Source organism: Cucurbita maxima, unplaced genomic scaffold, assembly GCF_002738345.1.
Source record: "Cucurbita maxima cultivar Rimu unplaced genomic scaffold, Cmax_1.0 Cma_Scf00011, whole genome shotgun sequence".
Taxonomy (NCBI): Eukaryota; Viridiplantae; Streptophyta; class Magnoliopsida; order Cucurbitales; family Cucurbitaceae; genus Cucurbita; species Cucurbita maxima.
Window position 1 is genome coordinate 3728125 of NW_019272027.1, and position 12174 is coordinate 3740298.

The following is a 12174-nucleotide window of genomic DNA, read 5'->3' on the forward strand; positions in this document are numbered from 1 at the left end:
CGGGTATGTTGTCTCGACTCTAATTTCTTCGTTTTAGCTCTGATTTGAGTAATTGAAAAGTTGTTGTAATCGTTATTCCCGACCTTATACTGTGGACAGTTCAAAAAACTGAAAATAGTTAATAATTAAAAGTAGGTTTGTTATCATCAAAACATCAATAATTAATTCATTGAAATTAATTAATGTGAGATCAAGGGCCAATAAGCCAACACAGTGTACTTTGTTTGAGGACTCCAGAGAAGGAGTCAAGTCTCGATTAAGGGGAGGCTGTTCGAGGGCTCCACCATAGGCTTCAGGGGAGATTCTATAGTGTACTTTGTTCGAGGGGAAGACTCTTGAGAATTGTTGGGATGGAGTCCCACGTTCGCTAATTTAGGGAATGATCATGGATTTATAAGTAAGGAATACATGTTCATTGGTATGAGGCCTTTTGGGGAACCTCAAAGCAAAGCCACGAGAGCTTATGCTCAAAGTGGACAATATCATACTATTGTAGAGAGTCGTGATTCCTAACATGGTATCAGAGTCATGCCCTTAACTTAGTCATGTAAATAGAATCCTCAAATGCCGAACAGAGAAGTCGTGAGCCTCGAAGGTGTAGTCAAAAGTGACTCAAGTGTCGAAAAAAGGGCGTACTTTGTTCGAAGACTCCAGAGGAGTCGAGCCTTGATAAAGGGGAGGCCTTTCAAGGAAGCCCAAAGTAAAGCCATGAGAGTTTATGCTCAAATTGGACAGTATCATACCATTGAGGAGAGTCGTGATTCCTAACATCCTCCTCCTCTTCTTCGTATTCCTAATATTGTGGCTAATCTCAATTGTCTCATCAATTTTTGTTTTGATAAATTTTCATTTCAGGACAAGTACTGGAGCAAAATTTTGTTCCAAAGAACTAGCACTAATGGTCTATACCTGACTTCAAAAGCTATCCTACTGCTACTAATGTTGATACCAACTGTTATTTCATTCATATTGTTGTTCATTAAGTTTGTTCTTTTCCAGTTGAATCTTCCATGTTCTTCAAATAATTGATTATGAGAATATTGTCTACGATCAAAGACGGTTTCTTTGCACTTTTTAGAACATCGAACAAAAGAACTAAGGTGGGTAGAAATGTAACAGCCCAATCTCACTGCTAGCAAATATTGCCCTCTTTGAACTTTTCCTTCTGGGCTTCCCCTCAAGGTTCCAAAACGTGTGTGTTAGAAAGAGGTTTCCACACAGTTATAAGGAATGTTTCGTTCTCCTCTCCAACCAATGTAGGATCTCATAGGAAATGCAAAATCAGAAGGATAATTTTCTTCCATGAATAATTTGGATCAAATTTTTGTAATTTTTAGAAAGTGGGTTGTGTCGTTAACAAATTACAACACATAACGAGAACATGATCTAGCTGTATGTCAATTTTTCATAAATTTATATAATTTTGTATGTAATAATAAAATAACAATCAAATAGTTAGACTAAGAATGTTTATAAACTACGTGACTATAGGACACAAATCCTAATACGTTAAGCTTTGCAACTTCTTTGAACAAGAAAGGATATTTTACATTGAAGAAACGAAAAGAGACGAATACTCAAATGATACAAACTCCACTAATGAAAAAGAAAAAACAACGAAGAAAGATTAAGTCTTACTATTCTTATAATCTCCGAACCTATAACTTCTTAATTTGTTTTTCTCGAGTACCCTTTAAGATTTTAAAGGGTATGGTAAAATTTTATTTCCTCTTATTGTCTATCAATAAAAATGTCTAGTAAGTGACTCCACTGTTGAGGTCGAAAAATAAAAACCATACAAACACATGCCTATGAAAGATGGGTGAATGTCGAAATTGAGAGAGGATTCGAAATGGAGAAGGAGACAACATCTCAAAATCAATTGTCGACTGCTTTGCAAGTTTGTCCGATTTCACTAGAGAGTCGAAGAACGGTCGGAACTTGGTCGAACTAACTAACCCATTTACCCTTTTTTGAAGTGTTCAAATTAATATGTATTATAAAAGCGAGGAAGCTAAGAAAAGGAGAAACAGCTCTCAATCTCCAAGTGCATACACATCACTTGAAGGAACATGATGGAGTAGATATTGAGCAATGATGTTTTGATGGAGAATGGGCGGAGAAAAGTGGCAACATAAGGTACAAAGGTATCAACTTTATATTCAATATTTGCTTTTTATATACATGTAACTGCACCTTGGTTAGGTCAAGAGGGCAACAGGTGGTGATATATTGTTCAAGTAGTATGGTATTTTACATCAATCCTATAATAGTTTACAAATTTCAATGCTCTTTTTCAGCATCAATAAATAACTCTTACCTCATTCTCCTCCTACCTGTGATGATGCACTAGATTGGCTCTTCGAACTTCCTGAAATCATCAGTAGTTGTGGATCGCTCATTACATCCTGCAATCAACGTTTTACGATACGATCATAAGTTTTTTGGAGAACCAGATGATTATCAAACGTATTTTTATTCATTTTTAGAGATGATTATCAAAAGTGTTCGGTTAGTGTCTTTGTAACATCCCAAGCTCACCGCTAGCAGATATTGTCCACTTTGGCCCATTACGTATCATCTTCATTCTCATGGTTTTAAAATGCATCTGTTAGGGAGAGGTTTCCACACCCTTATAAGGAATGTTTCGTTCTCCTCTCCAACTGATGTTTCTCACAATCCACCCCCCTTGTGGGCCCAACGTCCTCGTTGGCACACTGCTCAGTGTCTGATTTTGATACCATTTGTAACAGCTCAAGCCCACCTCTAGTAGATATTGTCCGCTTTGGCCCATTACGTATCACCATAAGCCTCATGGTTTTAAAATACGTTTGTTGGGAAGAGATTTCCACACCCTTATAAGAAATGTTTCATTCTCCTCTCCAACCGATGTGGGATCTCACAATCCACCCCCGTTGAGGGCCCAGCGTCCTCGCTAGCACACCGCTCATTGTCTAACTTTGATACCATTTGTAACAGCCCAAGCCCATCGTTAGTAGATATTGTCCGCTTTTGCTCGTTACGTATCACCGTCAGCCTCACGGTTTTAAAACATATTTGTTACGGAGAGGTTTCCACACCCTTATAAGGAATGTTTCATTCTCCTCTTCAACTGATGTGGGAACTCACAATCCACCCCCCTTGGGGGCCCAGCGTCCTAGCTGACATATCGCTTAGTGTCTAGCTCTAATACCCTTTGTAACAGCCCAAGCCCACCGCTAGCAAATATTGTTCACTTTGGCCCGTTACGTATCACCGTCAGCCTCATGGTTTTAAAACACGTATATTAGAGAGAGGCTTCCACACTCTTATAAGAAATGCTTCATTCTCCTCTCCAACTGATGTGGGATATCACAGTCTTACATACTAACCTGCTCCGTTGATGTATGGCTAAATTCGCTCGAAGATCCACAACTATCCATTGACAACAGATGCTCCATTCTCTCCTCACCAAACTCTCTCAATCTGTTAAGTTCTGGCAACAAAACATTGGCAAGATCTGGTCTGTCTTTTCGTCTAAGTTCTGCACATTGAAGTGCTAATTTTGCAAAGCAAAGTGCTTGTTCCACTGGCCAATCATCCACAGCTGGGTCCAGAAAATCCGCCAAAGTCCCCTTCTCAATAGCTCGAGCAATTCGGTGAGCCAACCCCATGGGCGGCTTGGCTGTAATTAGTTGAAGCAACATGATACCTAATGAGTAGACATCAGATTTAACCCCAAGCATTCCAGTCTGTTGATATTCAGGGTCTATATAGCAGAAAGTTCCAGCAGCTGAAGTCATGTAGCATTGTGTTACATTTTCGGCCACGGCGGGTACAAGTCTAGCCAAACCAACGTCGCTTATTTTGCTAACATAATTGTAGTCTAGCAATATGTTAGCTGGCTTGAGATCACGGTGCACTAATGGCTCTGGTTTGGTCTGGTGGAGAAACAGAAGGCCAGTAGCAATCTCAGCAGCAATTCGAAACCGGTACTGCCAAGGAATAGCAGGGGTGTTCCCCTTTCGAAAGAGTCGATCCTCCAAACTTCCGTTCGACATGTGCTCGTACACTAGAATGCCATATTCTGGGCATGCTCCAAGAAGAAGTACCATGTTGGGATGCCTTATGCAACTCAATATATCAATCTGCATTTACAATATCTAGCTAAATCATTCACACTTACAAAATGATCCCAAAGTTGTTCTGAGTTCCTCACCTCTCGCTGAAATTGTTCCCTTCCTTGAGTCGCATCAGGGCGCAAAACCTTGACCGCAACCGATGTGTGATCAAGACGACAATGAAAAACAGGTCCATAACCTCCTTCCCCTATCTTCCGAGATTGTGCAAAATTTTCTGTTGCTGATTCAATCTCCTCAATTGAATATCTCCTGTATCTGATGTCACTTTGTGCAAGATTTTTCAATGCTCTTTGCATTTCCTCTGCTTCTTTAAGTGCTTCTATCTCTAGATTTGCTCTTTTATATGATTCTAACTCAGCTATTTTCTTAGCTGCATCAGCTGCTTCCATCGCCGCTCGGCATCTCGCTCTCTCCTTCTCTGCAATAGCCATTGCTGCTTCTTGTGCAAGCCGCGCCTCTTCTAGTTTCTGTTCTTCTTCACATCTCCAGTTATTTAGTTCCCTTGCCTATGTTGAAAACTTTATTATAACCCAATTTTGCATCTTAACAATGGAGAAATGACTTAAATCTATATATATATATATATATATATACCTTTTGCTTTGCTGTTAGTGCTTCTTTACAAGCTGTACTGTACATCTCCATAGTTTGTTTAAGCTCTAGCTTCAACCTCTTCATTTCAAGCTCTGCTTCATCCTGTGTGATACATAAATATTGGCCACATTTAGATCATATCTTCACATTTCCATTCATATTCATATCTTTATCAATACATTTACGAAATCTATCGGCAAAAATTGAACCATTCATAATATAGACTGACCAAGTTCTGAGAAGAACAGGAAAATGATGTCCTGCAGCTCTCATCTGAAACTGATGAGAAATCATTGAGTTGATTGTGGTCTGTCCATTTTGGTTTAAATGGTAGAGATGCAAAGCTTTGGTCTGAGCTGTTTGAATATTGCAGTGGGGCGGATTCATTGTCAAGTGCAACAGAAGAAGTACGATCCGTGCTTGGTCTTCCTGAGCTTATGAAGGATATGTCGGATTCTGACTCGGAGAACCCTCCACTATATTTGGAAATAGAAGTTCGATCCACTCCCTGAGATATTTCTGGCCTGATTCCATTTGCAATGTAAGCATCAATTTTGAAAGAAAGTCTATGCATATCTTTGGACTTCCATAGCTTACTTGATTGATTCATCTTGAAAATTACGAGGCTTGAATGATGTCCTATCTGCACACACGAAAATTAGTTGTGTGGTTTAACTTCATCCTTGGATTAGCAATGAGATGAAGTTGGTGTTGATGGGAAAAACATAACTCAAATTAACCTACCGAACGTGTAAAGGCCCAAGCTCACTGCTAGCAGATTGTTCTCTTTAGACTTTTCCTTTTGAATTTTCCCTCAATGTTCTTAAAACACGTCTGATAGGGAGAGGTTTCCACACCCTTATAAAGAATGTTTCGTTCTCCTCCCCAACAAATGTGGGATTTCACAATCCACCCCCTTTCAAGGCTCAACGTCCTTGCTAGCACACAACTTCGTGTCCACCCTCCTTTGGGTCTCAACCTTCTGCTAGCACATCGCCCAATGTCTGGCTCTGATACCATTTATAACGGCTCGAACTCACCGCTAGCAAATATTGTCCTCTTTAAGCTTTCTCATTCAAGCTTCCCCTCAAGGTTTTTTAAACACGTTTGCTAAGGAAAGGTTTCCACACCCTTATAAAGAATATTCTGTTCTCCACCCCAACCGAGGTGGGTTCTCACAATTCACCCCCTTCGAGGCCCAGCGTCCTCGCTGGCACACCACCTCGTGTCCACCCTCCTTCGAGGCTCAACTTTTCACTAGCAAATCACCCGATGTCTGGCTCTAATACCATTTGTAACGACCCAAACCCACCGCTAGCAAATATTGTCCTCTTTAGGCTTTCCCTTTCGGGCTTCCCTTCAAGGTTTTTAAAACGAGTCTGCCAAGAAGAGGTTTCCACACCCTTATAAACAATGTTTCGTTCTCCTCCCCAACCGATGTGGGATCTCACAATAAACAATTCAAAAACAAATTTGTGAACTTACCATAATGAAACTACTTCATATGCCATACACAAAATGCTAGGAATTTAGTTCATCATGAAAAACAAACCTCTTAAATTAAACTTATGTTGAGGAGTGACCGTTCCCTTTACGATCGGCTTCGATAACTTCTGCAAATGGTCTAGTAAAGGAGAAGCAGCGGGAGCCAAGCGAGTGGCATGTCTCACCGACGACACCTTTCCCTTTGTGATGACATATACAGTGCAGAAATCCGGTGCCCCTTTCGACACACTACTCCCCATGCTCGACGACTTAAACCTGCTTTAAATATCACAAATGGCCATCATAAGAATTTGGACAAATTGGAATGAAAAACACTCAACCAACGGTGAATCAATCAAGATGACTACCTAATAAATCCATGTTTCGATGGAGCCCCAAGCACCAAGTTGTCGATTGCACTATACGAGACGTATTCGGTTAACGCTTTCACCACATCAGTATCTTCCAATATGACATCAAGGCATTGAATCTTCACAGACCAAAAAACAAGCACAATCAACATTAACAAGCCCCTGCCCTATTCATTTCAAGCTCATTTGGTAGCACTCTTGTTTCGAGTTTCTTTTTTCTGGTGCCAAGGTGATATGAACCAATACATCAATTATGCAATATAAACTTCAAAGAAGATGTGAGTAAAATATTGTCAAAATTATCCAAAGATGTTTCAATTCATGCCACATCGAAGAAGAAACAAGTTTCATTGTTATAAATTTTGGGTGAATCATTTTAAAACTTATTTACATAGTGGTTAATTATGGTCATAAAGTATATGGCTAATTATGGTCATAAAATATAGTTACAACTCTAGTAATGCCTCCTCGAAGGTTACGGGTTTTTATTTTGAGGCTATATAAAACCATGAATGTTACCTTTGTAAATCAGACTTGGAAAAGGTAGTAAAATAAGCATTTGTGCTTTTTTTTTTTAGCCAATGGCCAAGTTTCTTTGCAATTTTATATAGTTTAGATTGCATGTTTAGAATCATTCAAGCTTGACATGATCAATTGTGCTTGTGAACTGATTCGAATCTCAAACAAGTGTTCTTGCCTTGAGATATTTGATTGGTAATCTGAATATTACTTTCCTTTGGAGGGATTGTTTATTATTAGGGATATGTTTAGATTGCATGTTTAGAATCATTCAAGCTATACATGATCGATCTTACTTGTGGAGTGATTCGAATCTCAAACAAGTGTTCTTACCTTGAGATTGTTGAGGATTGTTGGGAGAGAGTCCTACATTGGCTAATTTAGGGGACATGCGTTTATAAGTAAGGAATATATCTCCATTAGTTTGAGACTTTTTGGGGAAGTCCAAAACAAAGTCATGAGAGGTTATACTCAAAGTGGACAATATCATACCATTGTGAGAGTCGTGATTCTTAAATGGTATCAGAGTCGTACCCTTAACTTAGCCATGTGAATAGAATCCTCAAATGCCGAACAAAGAAGTTGTGAGCCTCGAAGATATAGTAAAAAGTGACTCAAGTGTCAAACAAGGGGTGTACTTTGTTCGATGACTATAGAAAAAGAGTCGAGCCTCAATTAAGGGAAGGTTGTTCGAGGGCTCCATAGGCCTCAAGGGAGACTCTATAGTGTACTTTGTTCGAGGTGAGGATTGTTGGAAGAGAGTCCCACATGGGCTAATTTAGGGGATCAAAGTGAACAATATCATACTATTGTGGAGTGTCGTGATTCTTAATAAAGATATTCGAACAACAAGGTAATTCAAATTCAATCCATATCTGCCTTAAGTCCAAAAACACACCAATCTAACCTAACCAGACATTCATATCAGAATCAGAAACAAAACTAATCAAAACATAGCAAAAAAATGGAATGATTCAACAGAAACTCACGTCCTTACGGGTACAATAGCAATGGAAGGTGAGAAAAATGTCACGAGTCTGCATCTCGAGCTGCTGTTTACGAGGGGAATTACTGGCGAAACTGCCATCGCTATTACAAATAATGGCTCCCCCAATCAAATAAGCTGCCGCACTGGAAGGCCTCTGAACTACATGGATTAATATCACGGTTTGACCCTTGACGAGCAGATGCTCGGTGGCCCATCGGAGAGCATTTTGGCTTCCTTTTTCCCTGTCAACGCCGATCGCCACCAATCCATTTCCTCTTCCTGCTATTCCTCCCTTTTTCGTGCCATTCACGCTGTTTCCTTTCTGCAGCCACATAGTTGAAATTTTGGTAAGCAATTAATTTGGTTTTTGGGGTTTTTGTATGCATATTTACATCTCTAGATATAGTGAGAGAGAGGAATTTAGTGCTACTCTCTCTCTTTGGAGGAGGGTCTGAAATTTTTCAGGGGAGTGCGCAAATATAGGATTTGTCTGAGTACCATAAATTTAAGGCACATTTTGTTGAGCAAAATTGACGAAGATCACTATTTTTGGCATGGATGGTTGGCTTTCCCCAAAAAGGATAATGTCAACTTTTAACTAGAATTAATTATGGTGTTTATTTGATTAATTCTAGTGTTTGGCTCAAATATTTGATCACTTTTTTGGCTTCTTCTATGCATATTTACATGGTCTTTTATCTCTGTGTACCGCGAACGTTTTTGCTATCTAATCGATGATTGTCACCACACAACTTTGAACATTTTTGCTATCTGATCGATGATATCCACCACGCAACTTTGGGTGTTTTTCATATCTGATCGATGATAGTCACCCATGATTTTCATGAAATACTAGTTGGGATAAATCTGGTATCATTAAGTGATCGCCTACTAACTCTTAGTGACGTTTGGTTTATCAGAATTGATTCGCACATACTTCATATTTATGCATGAAGTTAAGGTTTTGCAAAATTGTTAACGAGTTAATAAGAACGAAATCTTTTGAATTAATTCACTTTAGATTTCGCTTGTTTTCAAAAGTCTATTCTCGCATCCATGTGGTAACGACACAATGAATTAAAAAAGTTATCAAACTCATTTGCCCAAATGTTATTAAAACGAAGTGGTACGGATTAGAATACTTGTTTGGATTAGTCTGAAAGAACGAGTATCGTTATATTAAAAATAACTAATCAAAAAGTTGATTTATCAATTGTAAAATCATGTTGTTATTAAACAAAATTAGTAACCCGAATTATTCTCATCCATTATGGTTTTAATGTCTAACATAATTACCATTAATAAATATCTAAATTAGTGAACAATGTATCTATAAAACTAAACTTTTGTAATTTCTTGTTTTATCCTATGAAGTTAAATAATATTTTTAGATAAAAAAAAATTACAATAATAACAATTATAGTACAAATAATAACAATTACATTACAAATTTACAAATTATATTTCATCTTTATAATAGTCAATAATGAAACATACCCTTAGGATCTTTATAATTAAACTTTATCTCTATCGTACCATTTAAATGAATTTTAAATAAACTTGTGCTTCTTATCTAAATCTTCATATTCTTACCAAAACAATCATATTTTGTATGATTTTTTAAAATTTCAAAAATATCAATGTAGACAAAGACAAGGCCAATAAAATGTAGATATGGATTGGTTATCTACCTCTGCTCAACCTCAACTCGATTGGTCAAACACCTTTTAGAGTTTTCAATATTGAACATTATTAAAACTGGTGCAGTGAGCACGGTTGAAGTCAATGTGGTGACGTTATTAGTATCTGGGAGATCAATTAGAGAGGGGTATTTTAGCTCCCTCTGCTCAACTCCAACTCGATGGGCCAAACACCCTAAGAGTTTTCGATAGTGAACATTATTGAAACAGGTGCGGTGAGCACGGTTGAAGTCAATTTGGTAACGTTATTAGTATCTGGGAGGTCAATTAGGGAGAGAGGTATTTTATCTCCCTCCGCTCAACCCCAACTCGATCGATCAAACACCCTTAAGAGTATCCTTTGAAAAGAAAAGGTTTCAAGGAAAAACATTGGATACACAAGTAACTCATGTTCAAGTTGAAATTACCTCTCTTGATGTGGGGGAGAAAGAAATGGTGGTAACACTTCATTTAAGTAGAAGCAATACACAATTCCTTTTTAAGTTAATTCACAAACTTCCCATCCCAACAATTCATATATACATATCACATTGAATTCAAATATACATTACACTATGAAAAGAAGATCTTAAAAGCACATAGACTACTTTTATAATAGTTTAAGAATCGAAAGTGTATTTTAACCTAGAAATTATTATCTTAGCTATGAAATTGTACTTAAGTTGATGAGCAACAAGTTATGCATTGTGAGATCCCACATCGATTAGAGAGGGGAATGAAGCATTTCTTATAAGGGTGTGGAAACATCTCCCTAATAAACTTGTTTTAAGACCTTGAAGGAAAGCTTGGAAGAGAAAGACTAAAGAGAATAATATCTGCTAACAGTGGACTTAAGCCATACAAATGGTATCAGAGACAGATATCGAGCGATGTGCCTTTGAGAACGAAGAATTTTTTATAAGAGTGTGAATGTGGAAACCTCTTCGAGGAAACCGCTGGATCTAGTTCAAAGAGAGTGGTAGGTCATCAATTGCTGCATTATCGTAGAGAATGCCAATCAATATAAAGAAAATGACCAAGAAGACAAAGGCATGTGGCTTCCAAAGCTTTCCATCTTCACTCACTAAAAGTGGTAATTTCCATGATGTATGCTTATATCATATGCTTCCCCCACCTTATCACTACTACAAACACTAGATCTTTTTCATCTCTAATACTCTCCCACTTCAGCATCAAACTCCCATCAGTATGACAAATCAGACTGTCATTTGATTTACAAAAAGGAATTGGGGGCAAGTGACCTCATTTGCTTAAAGCAGAAACTGAAGATCGTTGTCAACCGGGACCTTTGTTATCCAAAAAGTCGTAGTTTACTTTTCTCGGGGTCGACTAAAGGACATGGTGTCCGACCTTTTCGAACACTATGGATTTCTTCCAACTGTCTGAGGTGGAAAGTTGACAGGGGACTATGAACTTGGGGATAAGACTTGATACCACCAAGAATTTATAAAGGATCTGCTTCTATGGTAAGATTCTCAATCATGGACGAACTACCCTAATCAAAAGAGAAAGGAAGCTAGTAATCCCCACCTAATCTCACATAATCTTTGCTCCATCCAGTAGAAAATTAGATCATGATATTGAACTTAGCATGCCATATGTCAAGGACTAATGCAGATTAAGATGCTGAAGTATACAATCCAGTACTTGCAATGTAAGGTCATACGGATTTTGTATATGCCTCAATAATTAGAAGGATATGAATTGTAGCTTTGCGTGGAATGATAGCGATGCCATAGTGTTAATAGGCATCGCCAACCTGGTTGATGTGGGCACTATCCTATCTCTAAAAAGTTGATATTTTAGATATTTTCGAACCTAGTTCGTAGTAGTTTCTACCTAGTTTCTGAGAAAATCCACGTGATATAAATTCCACATAAAAATGTCCTTATAGGACAAGAGATGCATGGACACTAGCATTTATCATATGTCCTGGACGCATAAACTCTTGATGAAGTATATGACAATTCATTATCAAAGCATTTAGTAGCAGAGTTCATGAAGTGTTGTAAAAGTGAAGGCCATTAAATTGATAGAAAGAACAAAATTTCACACTCAAACGTCCAACTCTTGCAAAAAGTTTTGGCATATAATGATGAGTACTATTCGTGACTCTTCATGGAGATACTGTTTGTGTAACGACTCAAGCCCACCGCTAGCAAATATTGTCCTCTTTGGGCTTTCCCTTTCAGGCTTTCCCACAAGTTTTTTAGAACACGTCTGCTAGGGAGAGATTTTCATACCTTATAAAAATTGTTTCGTTCTCCTTCTCAACCGATATGTGATCTCATAATCCACACCCCCCCCCCCCCCCCCCCCCCCCCCCCCCCCCCCCCCCCCCCCCCCCCCCCCCCCCCCCCCCCCCCCCCCCCCCCCCCCCCCCCCCCCCCCCCCCC

The 12174-nt window shown here is 38.6% G+C and overlaps 1 protein-coding gene across 1 annotated transcript in view; it reads right to left on the bottom strand.

The window, feature by feature from the left end:
* Positions 1-2135: 2135 nt before the first annotated feature.
* Positions 2136-12174, bottom strand: part of LOC111486366 (U-box domain-containing protein 52-like) — an 11846-nt gene continuing 1807 nt past the window's right edge. Inside the window, exons 2-10 of the mRNA XM_023133457.1 lie at positions 8080-8400; positions 6569-6690; positions 6268-6476; positions 5313-5358; positions 4945-5239; positions 4716-4817; positions 4199-4627; positions 3372-4127; positions 2136-2408 (exon numbers count right to left, since the gene is read on the bottom strand). Coding sequence (XP_022989225.1) covers positions 2322-2408; positions 3372-4127; positions 4199-4627; positions 4716-4817; positions 4945-5239; positions 5313-5358; positions 6268-6476; positions 6569-6690; positions 8080-8400 — 2367 coding nt within the window. The 3' untranslated portion in view covers positions 2136-2321. The remainder of the gene's footprint in view (positions 2409-3371; positions 4128-4198; positions 4628-4715; positions 4818-4944; positions 5240-5312; positions 5359-6267; positions 6477-6568; positions 6691-8079; positions 8401-12174) is intronic.